This window comes from Coenobita brevimanus, chromosome 63, assembly GCF_032717465.1.
Source record: "Coenobita brevimanus isolate Jiangsu-jjx chromosome 63, ASM3271746v2, whole genome shotgun sequence".
NCBI classification, from domain to species: Eukaryota; Metazoa; Arthropoda; class Malacostraca; order Decapoda; family Coenobitidae; genus Coenobita; species Coenobita brevimanus.
The window spans coordinates 36,583,916-36,600,734 of NC_137016.1; the positions used below are offsets into that span (position 1 = coordinate 36,583,916).

General features: G+C 43.8%; 1 protein-coding gene across 1 annotated transcript in view; it reads right to left on the bottom strand.

Moving 5' to 3' along the window:
• Positions 1-16,819, bottom strand: part of C3G (C3G guanyl-nucleotide exchange factor) — a 195,864-nt gene that overhangs the window by 152,560 nt on the left and 26,485 nt on the right. Inside the window, exons 4-5 of the mRNA XM_080275935.1 lie at positions 12,126-12,152; positions 698-811 (exon numbers count right to left, since the gene is read on the bottom strand). Coding sequence (XP_080132061.1) covers positions 698-811; positions 12,126-12,152 — 141 coding nt within the window. The remainder of the gene's footprint in view (positions 1-697; positions 812-12,125; positions 12,153-16,819) is intronic.

Genomic DNA, 16,819 nt, shown 5'->3' on the forward strand with positions numbered 1-16,819 from the left:
TACTTGGGTAGTGTGATGAGTAAGAATGGAGGTTTGGAGGGTGAAGTGCTTGAAAGGGTACAGTAGGGAAGAAAGGTTGCTGGTTCCTTGAAAGCAGTGATAAGAAACAGGGAAGTGGGCATGGAAGTGAAAAAGTTACAACATGACAGTATTGATGATACCAACTCTAACGTATGGAAGTGAAGCTTGGACGTTGTTGGAAGGACACAAGTCAAGAGTGAGAGCAGTGGAAATGAGTTATTTAAGAGAAGCCTGTGGAGTCACATGGAGAGACAGGTTGACAAATGAGGATATAAAGGAGCATTGTGGTGTGGATGTGGATGTGATAGGAAGCATTAGGAGGAATACATTGAGGTGGCTTGGCCATGTGGAGAGGATGGAGGGTGAAAGACTGACGAAGAGTGTATGTGAGTGAGGTGGAGAGAGGGAGAGGGAGGGGGAGGCCAAGGATGATATGGAGGGATGGGGTGGAGAGGTATATGAGAGAGGGGGGTGTGAGTTGGGAGCAGGGCAGTGAAATGGAGAGGGACAGGGCGATGTGGAGGCGATTTGTTTGTGGCCACCCTGAACGGGATTGAGGCATCTGGCAATAGATAGGTAGACAGATAGACAGATATTCACTAATACTGTACATTCAACCCTCAAGGGGTTAATATAAAAATATACTAGTGGCAAACTGAGAGAACAAGTGTCTAACCTGCTGGCCTGAGTGGAGACTTCATTCCGCCAATCTTGCTACCGAGTCTACCCTTGAAGGAGAGTGCTCGTGTCAGCAGTGCCGTGCTTCCACCCTTGCTGACCTTTGGGGTGTCTGAAATAAAAGGGGTATGTTAGTCATCATCATCACTATCATCATCATCCTCATACTGTCACTGTCATCGTCATCATAATCATCATCATCATACTGTCATCGTCATCATAATCATCATCATCATATTGTCATCGTCATCATAAAAATCATCATATTGTCATCATCATCAAAATCATCATCACCATCATATTTTTTTCCTTACCTAAAAATGATCACAGGTTGGGTCCAGAAATCAAAGAAAGAGAAAGCATCAAAGTGGGAGATTGTCTGAAATAAAGTGGGATGTAAGTCACCATCACCAGGATCATTATCGTAACATTTCTCCTTAATAAAGAATGAGGTGAGGTAGGGTCCCTAAAGTAGGGATTGAGAAAGCATGAAAAAGGGGGAATTATCACTAGCATGACCTGTTCAGTGGGCCATACACTCAATCATTCATCATTCAGGCTCCTAGAATCTTGACTGTGCTTCACAAACAAACAATCTGCAAAAGTGATTGTCCCTGCCTGCTGGATGTCTTAAATATTTCTGCTTTTCTACCTATCTGTCTATAGCCAGATGCCTTAATCCTGGAGAGGGCAGTCACAGACGAACTGCCTCTATGCCACCCTGTCCTCCACCATCAGGCAAAGTTCCCTCCTCACACCACTCTAACTCACCTCTCTATTTCATCTTCAGTCTCTATTCCACCTCTTCACTTCAACTTCAATCTCCCTCTTCCTTATTCTTCTTCCACCTTTATCACATTATATTCCTAGTCAATCTTTCATTCTCCACATGACCAAACAAAACAGTGTGAGAAACTTACTGGGAGAGTGTTCTTGCAAAAAAAAAAAAAAACAGTATAACCACTCAACATATTCATAATGGCTCTCTTAACGTAACACCTTCATAACCTAATTCTGATCCACCTGTAATTTATTCTTCGGTGTTGGCCTCTGAATTCTGTACTGTACTCCATTTCCAGAGATTTTAAAAGCAGACTAAGACAGCAAACCTTCCCCAGCAGTGGTGCCTCTGTCATTCATGAAGCTCTCCCAGATAGTACTGGCTAGCAGACCCATGCACTTTGAACCAACCATATAGCTAAGTTACTTAGGTTTATATTTGGAGATATCTGACCATGCTAGCATGTTGGTCCTTTCCCTCACTGCCAACTCATTATGTGTCATGATCTTGAGCTATGTTCCTGCTCAGTCCCCTAGCACAGAGGTCTCCATGAAAGACCTCATCTCATGTCTTCCTCCATCCCTCACCTCCCTCACTGTCCCATAAAGGATGATGAACTGCAAATGGGCAACTTTAGACTGCAGTTCACTTTGTTCATTTTTCAGATGATCCTGGGGCCACAACATCAAAAACAACCCAATGCCCACCTTGATATCCCCACTCCTGTGTATCCTAAACAAGGCCAGCTCACCAGGGGCATTGTGGAAGGCACGGAGAAGAGCACGCTGGAGAGGGTCGGGCCGCTTGGCATAAACCCTTGCCAGAGCCTCCGTTGAGCTCCACCTCCTGCCCACCCACTCTGGAAGCCCTACATCCTCTCGCACCACAACGTAAACCACCATCACACCACTAAAGTCTGTTCACCTTAACTTGGAGTTTCTCCATCACATCACTGTAGTTCATTCACCTTAACTCGGTAGAGATGCTGATCCTTTTGTATCTTGTTTCCCATAACTCTGCTTCAGAATATGATTGTTTGTTATCGCTATATACTGTACACCACTACAGTTCATTTACCTTAACTTGGCATAGATTTTTGTCCTTTTGCATCTTATTTTCCATGGCTCAGTGGTAAGAATATGAAATAACACGTCTCTGTATCCTTTAATAGCATATATCTGTGATTAAGGCCTACACTTGTGTTAATTTCTTGCTATAGCTTGGCATTCAAGTTGGAGAGATGGCAAATTCAAGTCAAATTAAAGTGAAGACAGCACAGTCTGTAATCACCTTCATCCATCTTGATGCACCAATTTACATTATACCAAGCCACTTGTATTACAAAAGGCACCTGGTGGTCTAGTGTTAGAATGCCCCAGTGTGAATAACAGCCTCAAATTGGTTCAATCCTGAAGAGGTGACAGAAGAAGTTTTTTGTGGCTGAAATCTCCCAGCAAAAGTGATGGCTTAGAACAGGTCTGATCCTCAAGAAGACAAGTAGTGACTTGAGGTTTTCGATCATATAAAGTCAGCTCAGCAAGGGGAATAGGCTGGAAATGCCAAACTATACATGTACAGCACTGTGTCTATCCACCTACTGCCAGATGCCTTACTCTTGTAAGGGGTGGCCACAAATAAATCACCCCCACACTGTCTTGTCCTCTGCAATTTGGCTGCCTTCCCTCCAACTCAATCCGCTGCTCTCTTATATTATCTCTCCACTCCATCCCTAAAACTCATCCTTGGTCTCCCCTCCTCCTCTCCCCCTCCATCTCATTTGCATACGCTCTTCTAATTAGTCACAAACTACATTTATTTTGTTACAAAACTAGCGGTAACATGGTAAGGAAAAGTGTGACCATGATAGTGATCATTACATCAACGTGTGCTCTTGGCATGCCACATCATACTGGTCATATGGAATCATCCCTCGCCTTCACTATAACCCCAAAGGAGGATGGTGGACTGCAGGGGTAGGGCAAATTCAGCCTGAATTCCACGAGCTTCACATTTCAGATGAACCTTTGGCTACTATTACTACCATCACATTACATCAGTATACAGTATTTCAGCAGCTTAAGTGTACAACAAAATCATTCACTTCACTTATGACAGTATAACTTATTCATAGGAACACCTGTTGTAAGTATATCACTGAACATAACTATGGCAAAGTATCCATTGAATTTTCTGAATAATCAGTGTCTTTTGAATAATGCAAATAGTGCTTCCATATTTTTTATTTATTTATTGTTCAGGGGATCATTAAATTTGTTTAAAAAAATTAAGATGAAATTGAAATCTTAACATAAAAACAAGAATAAATAAATAAATAACTAAGTAAATGAAAAAAAAAAAAAACTATCAATGCCCAAAGTTTCAGTGAGGGTAAATCAACAATGCATAATATAATACTGTACTGTCTGTCTCTCTGTCTGCCTCTCTCTCAAAATAACGGATCTTGAATTTGGCTCTTTATTATTTTGTTTTTGTTTTTTCTTGGAGGGAACAATTCACAGGCTCCTGGCCTTTGGTCCCTTCTTCCTTAAAAAAAAAAAAAAAAAAAAAAAAAAAAAAAAAGGACACTAGTAGTCTGGTAATTAACACCGGAAACCTTCTCTCTCTCTCTCTCTCTCTCCTCCTACTACTGCTGCTGTACTACTACTATTACTATTACTACTACTACTACCGGTATCAGTACTACTACTAGCAATGCCATAACAATAACGTTACTTCAGCATCAGAAACACACCACAACCAATACACCATCACAGCCACAATAACAATAACAACAGTCCTCCTCCTCCTACAAACTACCACAACTCACCACCACTAAAACCACACCCAAACCACCATCAGAACCACATCACCAACACAACCAGAACCACACTGCTACCACAACCACAATGACACCAGCATCATACCACAACCACAAACACACCACCACCATACCACAACCACAAGCACACCACCACCACACCACAACCACAACCACACCACCACCACACCACAACCACAACCACACCACAACCACAACCACAACCACACCACAACCACACCACAACCACAACCACATGACCACCACAGCCAGTTCAGCCACACCTCCACAACCACAACCACATGACCACCACAATCCCACAACACAACTACACCACCACCACAAGCACAATCATACCACCCTACAACACCACAACACAACTACACCACCACCACAAGCACAATCATACCACCCTACAACACCACACCACAACCAAACCACCATCACAACCACACCAGCAGTCAGCCAAATCATAAGAAGTCAGCAGTAGACGGATGTGGGAGGGCAGTGGGAGGGGAGCGAGTTAACCAGGATACTCACCACATGTTATATTATTAAGCCACTACCACACTTCATTCCACTGCCATCATCACAATTCATATCTTCCTCCATCACCACCACCACTACCACCATCACACTTCATCTTCACTACACTCTTCACTATCATTGCACTTTACTTCAACACCACACCATCCCACAGTTCAATTTCACCCCCCCCCCTTTTTTTTTTTACCATTCTTCATCACCACCACCATCACCACACTTCATCCCTATGTCATTTCCATCACCATCATTACAACACTTCATCACCACACTTCATCATACAACATCTACAACACACACACACACACACACACACACACACACACACACACACACACACAGCACCTCCCATGCGTGTCATAACGAAAACCTGGTGGCTTGGTGACCGCTGCGGAGTTAAGCAGATGGGGAGGTGGTGATAAAGTGGTTAGGCATGTGATCTACTTTTTGACAGGACGCGAGTTCAATCACACCCTAGGAGAGAGAATAGTCTGGTGATGTATGTGAAAGACCTGTATGTATTAGGGTGGAGCTTAAATTATTTTTTTTATAGGTCTTACCACTTAAAAATATTCAACTTAAAAAAAAAAAAAAGTGTTTGAACTTTCTTGTTTAATAAATATTTACGGGTAGCTCAATCATCACAAAGAATACAAAAATAACAAATTTGTTAACAAAAACGAAGAAACGAATTGTGTACTTATCGTTATGTAACATGCTTAATTATTTATGTTGTTATTTATCATCAACATCAACAGTTTGTCACATACACGTCTTAAAGACTGTGGCAGTGCAACAAAATCAGTGTAGTGCACAGGGTCCAATCAATGTCTGTCTCTCGCTGCCGGATAAAGCTGCCGGTGCTGCTCAGTGATTTGTAATAAGAACTGATATTGTGACTCGTCTTTTGTCAAAAGGGCATTATTTTCTTGAATCAGAGCAACGCCACATTCATCAGGATCATATACCACTTTGATGGCATGGACAGTCTTTGCAACTTCCTGGAAGTCTTCCCGTGTCTCCCACATATCTGGTTCGACTTCGAGAAATGTGTCTGGAAACTCAATCATTTCAAACAGTCAAACTCTTGACCGAGACAAAATCTCCAAGGGTCTGATCCCTGGATTAACTGAAATTGACAGTGATTCGTTTTGTGTGACCTGGTCAACTTCATCATCCTTTTCCATGGCACTCACCATCAGCCTCTTTGTTGGAATACTTACTTGGCTGTCAAATAGGGCCAGTCAAACTAGTTTCGGTGACAGGCACCGTAAGTGATTAATAAACTCTGTGATGTAGCCTTTGATATTGCAGGGCTGGTTGTGGTGTAATTCAGAAGTGATTTCAACAGCAGGAAGTTGTCGTATGTATGATTTTGTTGCACTGCCACAGTCTTTAAGACATGTTTGTGACAAGCTGTTGATGTTGATGATAAATATCAGCATAAGTAATTAAGCACGTTACACAACGATAAGAAAACTGTACATAAATTGTTTCTGTGTTTTTGTAACCGTAACAAATTTGTTATCTTCTTTGTCATGACTAAGCTACCTGTAAATATTAAACTACTGTAGATCGTTCAAAAACCTTTTTTTTGAATATGTTTTTTTGCTGAAGTGGAACATTTTTATGGGGTACGACTTATTAAAAAAAATCTTTTATGCTCCACCCTAATGTGTATTCAATACAGACGGTGGGTACTGGTGCCGAAGTGGTGACATGCGAAGGTCTGTGGCACATAGGAGGTCATACTAATATACTGTGCGGTACAAATACTCAGACCTTCACTCTTCACACTAACACCTACATCCTCACCCACACCCACATTCACATTACCGCACACACCCACACCCATACCCTCACCCTTTCCCACACCCACACTCTCACCATTACCCACAACCACACCCTCGCCCTTATTCACACCCACCCCATCATCCACACCCACACTCTACCTACACCTACATCATCCACACCCACACTATACCTAACCTACAACAAAACGGCATCACCGACACCCACACCCCCATACACATCCCTTAAATTCATCACCAGTCCACACTTTTCCCTTGAACACAGAATTTCCCTTTCTTCCAGACAATCGTTTGCCTTAAAAAAAAAAAAAAAAACCCTACTTACAAACGAAGATGCTGAATGACGGTGATATGACTGCAGTATGATATGACAGTATTATACGATAGGGATATGAGTGGTATATGACAGTCGTATGACAAGGGATACGACTTTACAGTGTGTATGATAATTGACAGTGGTGTGACAAGTGGCGTGGTATAAGTAGAATGACATGACTTGTGTGACATGTGTGGTCTGAGGCGTAGTTCGGCCAGCTGTTACGCAACATAATTGACGTCATTGCACCCACACTCTCGCCCATGGGTACACACACACACACACACACACACACACACACACACACACACACACACACACACACACACACACACACACACACACACACACACACCAAATGAACGTTAACACAAACCCATTCCTCAAGTATCGATGCGCACATAATCATACACACATACCTTCACCTATACCTTCACACACACACACACACACACACACACACACACACACACACACACACACCATATGAACATTCACACACAAACCCATTCCGCATGTATCGATACGCACAAAATCATACCAACATATTCACACCTATACCTTCACACACACACACACACACACCTACCCTCATCCACACCCACACCCACACCCATGTACGGCACACAGTAACACACCTTCGCCCACACACTGACTTCATTTTAATCACACACACACACACACACACACTCACACACACGTACGGTACACAGCAACACACCTTTGCCCACACACTCACTTCATTTTAATCACATACACATACACAATTTCCTATTTAGGGTGAACAATGGTGCGTTTCCTCACTGAACACACATTTGCCTATTGTTCTCGCTTGTGTGTGTGTGTGTGTGTGTGTGTGTGTGTGTGTGTGTGTGTGTGTGTGTGTGTGTGTGTGTGTGTGTGTGTGTGTGTGTGTGTGTGTGTGTGTGTGTGTGTGTGTGTTTTGTGACCTACAAGTTATACAATGGGTCTCCATCCACATTTTTTCACTCACTGCGTCATTCATTTCCACCCCCTCCCCCCATTTCTTTTTCTTTCTTTGTTCCAGTCCTTCAAACCAACTCAACAGAACTGTGGCAGAAACTTAAAACTGTATTCTAAGTGGCACAGGAGGCTTCCTATATAGCAACTTTTCCCTGGGGATTTGTTCAACACATTACACCACACCATTCTCTTGTATGGTATTTATACCCTCCAAGAATATCGACACAGTTTGCATGAATAAGTTACCTTACAAGCTGATGCTCTAAATTTAATGTGCCGAGTAAGTCGCTAAAGACGCAGTAATACGAACTCTATGCCACCTCGATTATGGCCTAATTTTACACAAGTTGAATCACTTTGATCCCGTTTTCCATTTTTTTTTTCCCGAAGCACACATATGGCTCAATATTAAAACGAATCCTTTACTTTCTGTATTCTGTGTATATATATATATATATATATATAGTTTTTCATTTTCGTCTCACACACAGAAAGCCATTTTTGCTTTTGCTTTTTCGTACAATTTTCCAACTGAAGGTGTATTCAACAACTACGGAAAAATCAGCACCGCCTGTAAGAACTGGGAGAAAATATTTGGTATTATATATTCTCTTGTCTTTAATCTGACTTTTTCTTTAACTGGCATCAACTTCTCAAACGTCAAATAATATAACTGGCATTAACTTCTCAAACTTCATATAATATATTTTATAAAAATCTGCACCATCTTCAATATTCCAAAGAAGAAATATTAAACATCTGTTTTCGTATTTAGTCCCATTTATTACTACCAGTATATTAGAGTATATTTTCTGATATCTGATTTTTTCTTTATCCAGTATCAATCAACTTACAAGTATACTCAACAATAATAAACAAACAAACAAACAAAAACTCAACCTTCAGTATTCCACGAAGAAAAATATCAGGTAATTTGGGGGGATATTTAATCCAATGTTTTCGTTATCCAACACTAACCTTCCGAATTTCAACCAAAAAAAAAAAAAAAAAAAAAAAAAAAAAAAAAAAATGCTCCGTCACAGTATTCCCGGAAGAAAATATTAAGTGTCTTTTTCTGCAATTCATCTTTTTTTTTTTTCTTTTTCTAAACATCGATTTTTCCAAACTTCTTGGATGTTCCTCAATCGCAATTTTACAAACATTAACAATTACGAAAGAAAATAATCACCATCATCAGTATTCCCGAAAGAATATTATGTGATTTTTTTTCTTCAGTTTAACACGATATTTTCCCCACAACATCGACTTCTCAGACTTTGCAACTTCCACATCATCAAAAATATTGGAAATAATCTGCAACATCACCACTGTTCAAGGGTGGAAAGTATTAGGTGTTTTTTACTTCAATTTAATCCGATTTTGTCTCCATCTCTGCGTGTAAGGTCCGCTTCTTACACAAGCCAGGTGGGAACTAGCCAACCTGCCACGGGCCACCGACTCCCCTCTCAGTCAGCATCCTACCCTCTCCCTCCCTCCCTCCTCTCTTTTCCCTCCTCCTTCTTCTCTCCCTCCCACTACGTACCTCTCTCCTTCTCATTCTTCTATCCCTCTCTTCTACTTACCTCTCCTTCTTCCTCCTAACTCTTCTCTCATTCAGCATCCTACCCTCTTCCTCCCTCCTACCTACATTTCTGTCCTCAATTCCACTCTTCTCTCCCTCCCTCCACCTACCTCTCTTTCCTTCTTCTCACTCTTCTCTCCCTCCGTTCTACTTACCTCTCCTTTCTCCTCACTCTTCTCTCCCTTCCTTCTACTCATCTTGCTTCTCCCCCCCCCCCTTCTCGCCTCTCTCTATCCCACCATTTCTCTCTAAAATTTCCCTCCTGCTCTTTTCCTTCAGCATCCTACCCTCTCACTCCCCCCCCCTCCCTTCTACTTACTTTTCTTTCCTCCTCAGTCTTCTCTCCCCTCCCCTTCTATCTACTTAGGTTTCTCCTCTTCATTTCTCTCTCTCTCTCTCTCTCGCTCCTTGATGTCTGTCCATTTATATCTCTTTACTCCTTCCCATATGCACTACTCTCATACCCTCCTCTTCCTCCATCCCAAGCTCATTTCTCCTCTCTCCTCCCAACTTCACCTTTCTCTCTATTCCTTCTCTCCTTCCTACCTCTTACCTCCTCCTCCTCCTCCTCACTTCTCTCTCCCTTATCGTTCCCCCCATCCCCCTACTACCTACCTCCCTACTCCTCACTCCTCTCGTCCTTCTCTCCTTCACTTTTCCTACCTACCTGGCTCCTCACTCCCGCACCCCTCTCCTATCTTTGATCTTATCCCCTTCCCTCTCGCCCTCCTGCATTCTTCCTCCCTCTCTCTCTCTCTCTCTCTCTCTCTCTCTCTCTCTCTCTCTCTCTCTCTCTCTCTCTCAGTGTCACAATCATCTCATACCCAAACTTTATTTAGAAATCACAGCAAGCATCTTTGTAAAAGTCAGTGCAGATAGACCGTGAGATTGATGGACGGATGGATGGATGGATGGATGGATGGATAGACTGACACAGACAGACAGACAGATTTACAGACAGGCAAATAGACTGTTAGACAAAGATATATATACTCTGAGACAGACAGAAAAAGATAGCAGACAGACTGATAAAACCGACGGACAGGCAAACGGACAGAAAGAAGGAAAGAAAACTGATAGATGGATAAACAGAGGCAGAAAGACAGACAGCAGATATAAACCTCCATATACTTTCAGCTTAACTCGACAGGAGAGATTTTAAAAGACACCCTCGACCTCACTCTTACTCACCTTCCCTAACTCACATTCACTCACTCTCTCTAGCTCACTAACTTTTACTTAGTCACTCTCTCTAGCTCAATCATTCTTAATTAGTCACTCTAGCTCACTCACTCACATTCACTCACTCTTACTCACTTTTTCCTCACTCACTTGCACTCGCTCCCATACATGTGACACACACACACACACACACACACACACACACACACACACACACACACACACACACACACACACACACACACACACAAAGAGAGAGAGAGAGAGAGAGGTGGGGGGAGAAGAAACCTACAAAAGTGGAGGAGAGAGGGATCGTGACCAGTGGAGTACCTAAGGTCAAGGCTCCATCCCTCTTCCCTTCACAGGTTCTGCAGGGGTCTCTCTCTCTCTCTCTCTCTCTCTCTCTCTCTCTCTCTCTCTCTCTCTCTCTCTCTCTCTCTCTCTCCTTTTTCTCCCCCCCCCCTCCTCCTCGTTGTCTTTCTCTTTCTCCTCCTGTCACAGTAGTCTTGTTCTTTTCTCCTCTCCCCCATTTTATCTTTTTAACAGTACTCTTGACCCTGTTCTGCTGCTGCTGCTGCTGCTGCTGCTGATGATGATGATGATGATAATGATGATGATGATGACGACGTCATCCACCTGCTCCTCCTCCTATACCTCTTCCCCCTCCTCCTCCTCCCACACTAGCCTGGGGCACCAGTTCACCTGAGAGAGGAATGTGGTGCCTTACCTCCCAGTCTCCTACCACCCCTGTTGCTTCCCTCTCCCTCACCTCCCTCATCTCACCCTTTCTCTCCAGTTTTCCTCTCTCCCTCCCACCCTCAGAAAACGGTTCTCTCTTTTCCTCCCCTCCCTCTTCTCTCTTTCTTTCCTCCCTCTCCTTCTTCTCTCTTTCTTTCCCTCTCCCATTTTCTTCCTTTCATCCTTCCTCTCACTTCCCATCAAATCTCCCTTTCCATCCACTCTTCTACTTTACTCTTCCTTTTCCTTATCGGACTTTTTTTTTCCTCCTTCCCACAGAATACATTTCACTCCGATCACCTACTCCCTCTCTCTCTCTCTCTCTCTCTCTCTCTCTCTGCCTCTTTCATCCCTCCCACCCCCTACCCCCCTTCCTTCTCTCTCATTCCTCCTCCCTTTTCTTCCTTTCTTCTGCTCTCCCTTTTTCCTCTCTCCCTCTAAAGACACTTCTCTCCCCTTCTCCCTTCCTCCCTCTTTCTTCCATCTCTTCCCTCCTTCCTCCCACCCCTTCCCGTCGGCTTTTCCTCTTTCACTCTTTATTTCTTCCTCCCTCTAACGTCCCCTCCTCCCTCCCTCTAACACCAAAGGCATCTCACTCCTCCCCTTCTCCTATCTCCCAAGTCATCTTCAGTACCTATGTCTCTCTCTCCGTCACTCTCTCTCTCTCTAACCTGAAACACCTTGCCTCGTCTCCTCACCTGCAACAAAAGAGAATGTTATTATAAACTACAGTATACGGAAATATTGCATTTATTACTAACATTGTTCTTAGTTGTAGAAACTTTATATAGCCCTAGGTTCATCTGAAACGCGAACCCGGTGAACCGCAGGCCGAAGTTGCCCTTCTCCGGCAGTTCACCATCCTTTTATTCAGAGGGAGGGAGTGAGTTGAGGGATATTTTTATTACCAGCCAAAGGAGCCGCTCGGTTGTATCGGTGCCACCACGTGAAGGATTCCCTCTCCATCACCACTAACATTATTAACATTACACTCTCTGCACTTTAACTTGGCCTAAAACTGCAGTCTTTCCATCTTGACTGCTGGTAGTAACAATGGATTACACTTGGATAAGATGTGTATCATGAAGTGCTAGGGAAAGGGTGCACAATCACACCATTATCTTTTTCTGTCACAGAGGTACCGTACGTGAAACAGGCTGCAATAGAATGAATATTTCGGCCAAATTAGGGCAATAGAACTACAGTATTTTCGTGACTAATATTATAATTATTAAAATCAATGGGATTACTTTCTGACATACATGATTCTCTCTCACATGATGCGTCAGGGAGGAAAGTGACGGACATGCCCTAAGTGTGACGCAGACGCAATGGAATAGCAGGTGGGCTTTTGTCCCTGAGTGTCACCATCATCATCATGAAAATGTATGAAATCAAACAATTAGCAGAGTAAATAAGAAAAGATGGATCGCAGTATTGTATAAATGGTTGCAGTAGTAGCAGCAGTGGTAGTCGTTGTTGTTGTTGTTGTTGCTGTTGTTATTGTTGTTGCTGTGACCCTAAGCTCATCTGGACGTGAGCCCAGTGGACTGCAGGCTAAGGTTATTCTACTCTCACTAACCATCATCATCCTGTTCTGTGATAATGAAGGAACTGAGAGACGTTTGCATAAGCGGCCAGCTCCACTGTTCAGTTATACCAGTGCCATCACATTAGGTTGTCCCTCTAAAACACTAACACTGTATAGGAGGAATGGATAACTGCAGAGAAAGGAATACAAACTGATTACACACACACACACACACACACACACACACACACACACACACACACACACACACACACTCACACACTCTCTCTCTCTCTCTCTCTCTCTCTCTCTCTCTCTCTCTCTCTCTCTCTCTCCCACCAGTTCCCCCAGCGGTCACTCACCTCACCATGCAAAACACCTTACACAGTATTCTATTTTTTTCCCCGTCTCCGAAAAGTCAAAAGTCACACATATAGGTTAGCTTCCTCTGGTGGGCGTTCTAGTGCTATATAGTAAGTGGCTATTTCGTAACACCTCTTCCTAAGCGATTTATTTGTTACACTGCACTTCACTCTCCATTTGTATGTTATCGGTGCAAAGCATAAGGAAATCCGAAACCATATAAATAAAATACAAGAGATTGTTGACGTGTACGTGTCATACGTAATAAATCGCTCTGGAGGAGGTGCCACGAAGACCTCTCTGCCACCTACAATACGGCTCATATTCGGAAGTGTCTGATCGTTCACTTAAGCAGAGAGAGAGAGAGAGAGAGAGAGAGAGAGAGAGAAGGCAGGTATGGAAGCAGAGAAACAGACTGGCAGGCAGAGAGAGAGGCAGGATGGAAAAGAGATAATCAGGGAGGTAAAGAAGTAGGAAGGCATGCAGAAAGTGATGCAGGTAGGGAGGCAAACAGAGATGGGATGGTAGGGAGGTAGGCAGATAGAGAAAAAGAGACATTTGCAGGAAGGCTGAGAGATAAGGAGGCAGGCAAACAGATAGGCAGGGGTTTAAAGAAACAGGAAGGCAGGCAAAAAGATAGGCAGGGAGGTAAAGAAACAGGAAGGCAGGCAAAAAGATAGGCAGGGAGGTAAAGAAACAGGAAGGCAGGCAAAAAGATAGGCAGGGAGGTAAAGAAACAGGAAGGCAGGCAAAAAAAAAAGGCAGGGAGGTAAAGAAACAGGAAGGCAGGCAGAGAGATAGGCAGGTAGGAAGGCATAAATATAAACATGTAGAGGAGCAAGGAGACATACAGGCACAGAATAAAGATGGTAGGGAAGCAGAGACACGTAGGCAGGAGGAAGCGACAGGGTAAGAAGACAGAGATACTAAGGGCGGGAGGGAGGCAGGGAGGGAGGCAATGAGATAGGTCGGTAAAGAAGCGCAGAGATCAGACGGAAGGGAGACAGAGAGATAGGCAGACTGGGAGGAAGAGACAGAAACAGGGTGGCAGGCAAGGGGGAAAGGCAGTGGAGGCACTATGATACACAGGAGGACAGAGGGACATGTAGGCAGGGAGGTAGAGATAAACGGGGAGACTGAGAGATAAGGAGGTAGGCAGAGAAACAGGCAGGGAGGTAAAGAAACAGGAAAGTGGGCAGGGAGATAGACAGGTAGGCAGAGAGACAGGGGAGGAAACCATAGGTAAAGAAGGGAATGAGACAGAGGTAGGGAGGGACGGGGAGGCAGTGGAGTGGGAAAAAGTGGAGGGACGGGTATTTCCTGCAGCCACCTCACATACGGTAACTCGCCCCCACATACCTCACTTATATGGTACTCAGGCACCGGGTCGAGGCTGAGAAAGGAGTGGGAGGAGTGGTGAAAGGCGGGGGTGGGAATGAAGGCGTGGGAGGCATGGGTGGGGGAGTGGCAGGAGTGGAGAGGCAAGGGTGAAGGGGAGGCAGGAGAGGAGAAGAAAGTGTGGAGGAAAGGCAGGTGTGAAGAGACATGGGGAGGCAGGGGCTGGGTAGATGGGCAACGGTGGAGGAAGAGGCAGGGAACGGTGTGAAGGAGAGGCAGGAGTGGTGGTAAAAAGACAGAAGAGTCAGGTGTGCAGGAAAGGCAGGGGCACCGGTGAAGGAGACAGGTCTGAAAGAGAAGTAGGGGCAGGGGTGGAGGAGCGGCAAAGGCAAGGGTGGAGGAAAGGCTGGGTGGAAATGAGGCTGGGGTGGTGGCAGACGGGCAGGATAGGCAGAGGTGGAAGAGAGGAGGCGTGAAGGAGAGGTAAAGGTGGAGAGGCAGGGGTGGCGGAGAGGCAGGGGCGGAGGAGAGGTAAGGGTAGAGGAGAGGTTGGGGTGTAGGAAAGGTAGGGTGGAGGAGAGGCAGGGGTGGGGGAGGGATAGGGGTGGAGGAGGTTGGGGTGGAAGAGAGGTACGGGTGAAGGAGAGGTTGGGGTGGAGGAGAGGTTGGGGTGGAGGAGAGGCAGGGATGGAGGAGAGGTTGGGGTGGAGGTAGGTTGGGGTGGAGGAGAGGTTGGGGTGGAGGAGAGGTAGGGGTGGAGGAGAGGTAGGGGTGGAGGAGAGGCAGGGGTGGAGGAGAGGTTGGGGTGGAGAAGAGGTAGGGGTGGAGGAGAGGCAGGGGTGGAGGAGAGGTTGGGGTGGAGGAGAAGCAGGGGTGGAAGGTGGCAAAGGGGCGTGGAGGTGAGAAGTAAAGCATGCAGCGAGGAAGAACTATTTTTGTACTTCACTAATATGAATAAAAACGTTCACTATAGTATTTTCACCTTAAAGTGACCCAGTTTTCGTCCTTTGGTAGTTTATTTCACGTAGTATACTGGGAGAAAAGGGCAGTACTACGGCTCAAAATCGTCTCCAAAGCACTCTTTCGTGACAAGCATCATACTCAACTGTTAATCTGATGTTACGACTCAGAACTTAAGATGCAGAGATGGCAATTTTAGGTCAAGTTAAGGCGAAAAGAATATAATAAATGAAGAGACTATATATATATATATATATATATATATATATATATATATATATATATATATATATATATATATATATATATATATATATATATATATATATCAACCTATCTATCTATCCGTCTGTCAGTCTATCTATCTATCTATTTATCTATGAATTAAATATATATATAGACCTCTCTCTCTCTCTCTCTCTCTCTCTCTCTCTCTCTATATATATATATATATATATATATATATATATATATATCAGTGAACAATCCGCGAGTATTTTAGGTGGTGTTGGAGGCTTCGTAGCACATATTCTTCAGCGATTAAATTAGTATATACGTTAACTTTCTTTCGTATGATATTTTTACCATGTTCAATATCAACGTTGTTTTCATCAATCACATACAAAAGGATAAAGAAGTGCAATATGCGAGATAAATCACAAAGAAAATGGTGTTACGAAGTCTCCAAAGCCACTTGAAAAATGACTCTCGATCTGACACCCAGACGGATACTGCAAAATGCTCACTGTCTTTTTTATGATGATTTTTGGCTTATGTATTTTATTTTACTTTCTTTTTTCCACAACCAGGCGGTTTTATTCAGTTAGAGAGAGAGAGAGAGAGAGAGCAATGGTGCAACCCTCCCACACTCCAACCTTCACCTCCACCTCAACACCAATACAACAATCAACGTATTCCATGCCTCTCAGTTTTTATATCCATTTTTACCCCAATCTGATCTAAAATTGCCATTTCGAGGTCATGAATGGAAAACAGTAACAACAGATCAACATTAAAATATGGTGCTAGTCACAAAGTAGTGTTATGGAAAGGCTGTAGGGAGGCAGCAGTCGTTTTCTGTCACCACGCTGTGAAATAAGCTGGAAAAGACATAACTTTGACCCAGGTTAAGGTGAAAAGAGTATAGCCCGTTCTCTCTGCTGCCACACGATT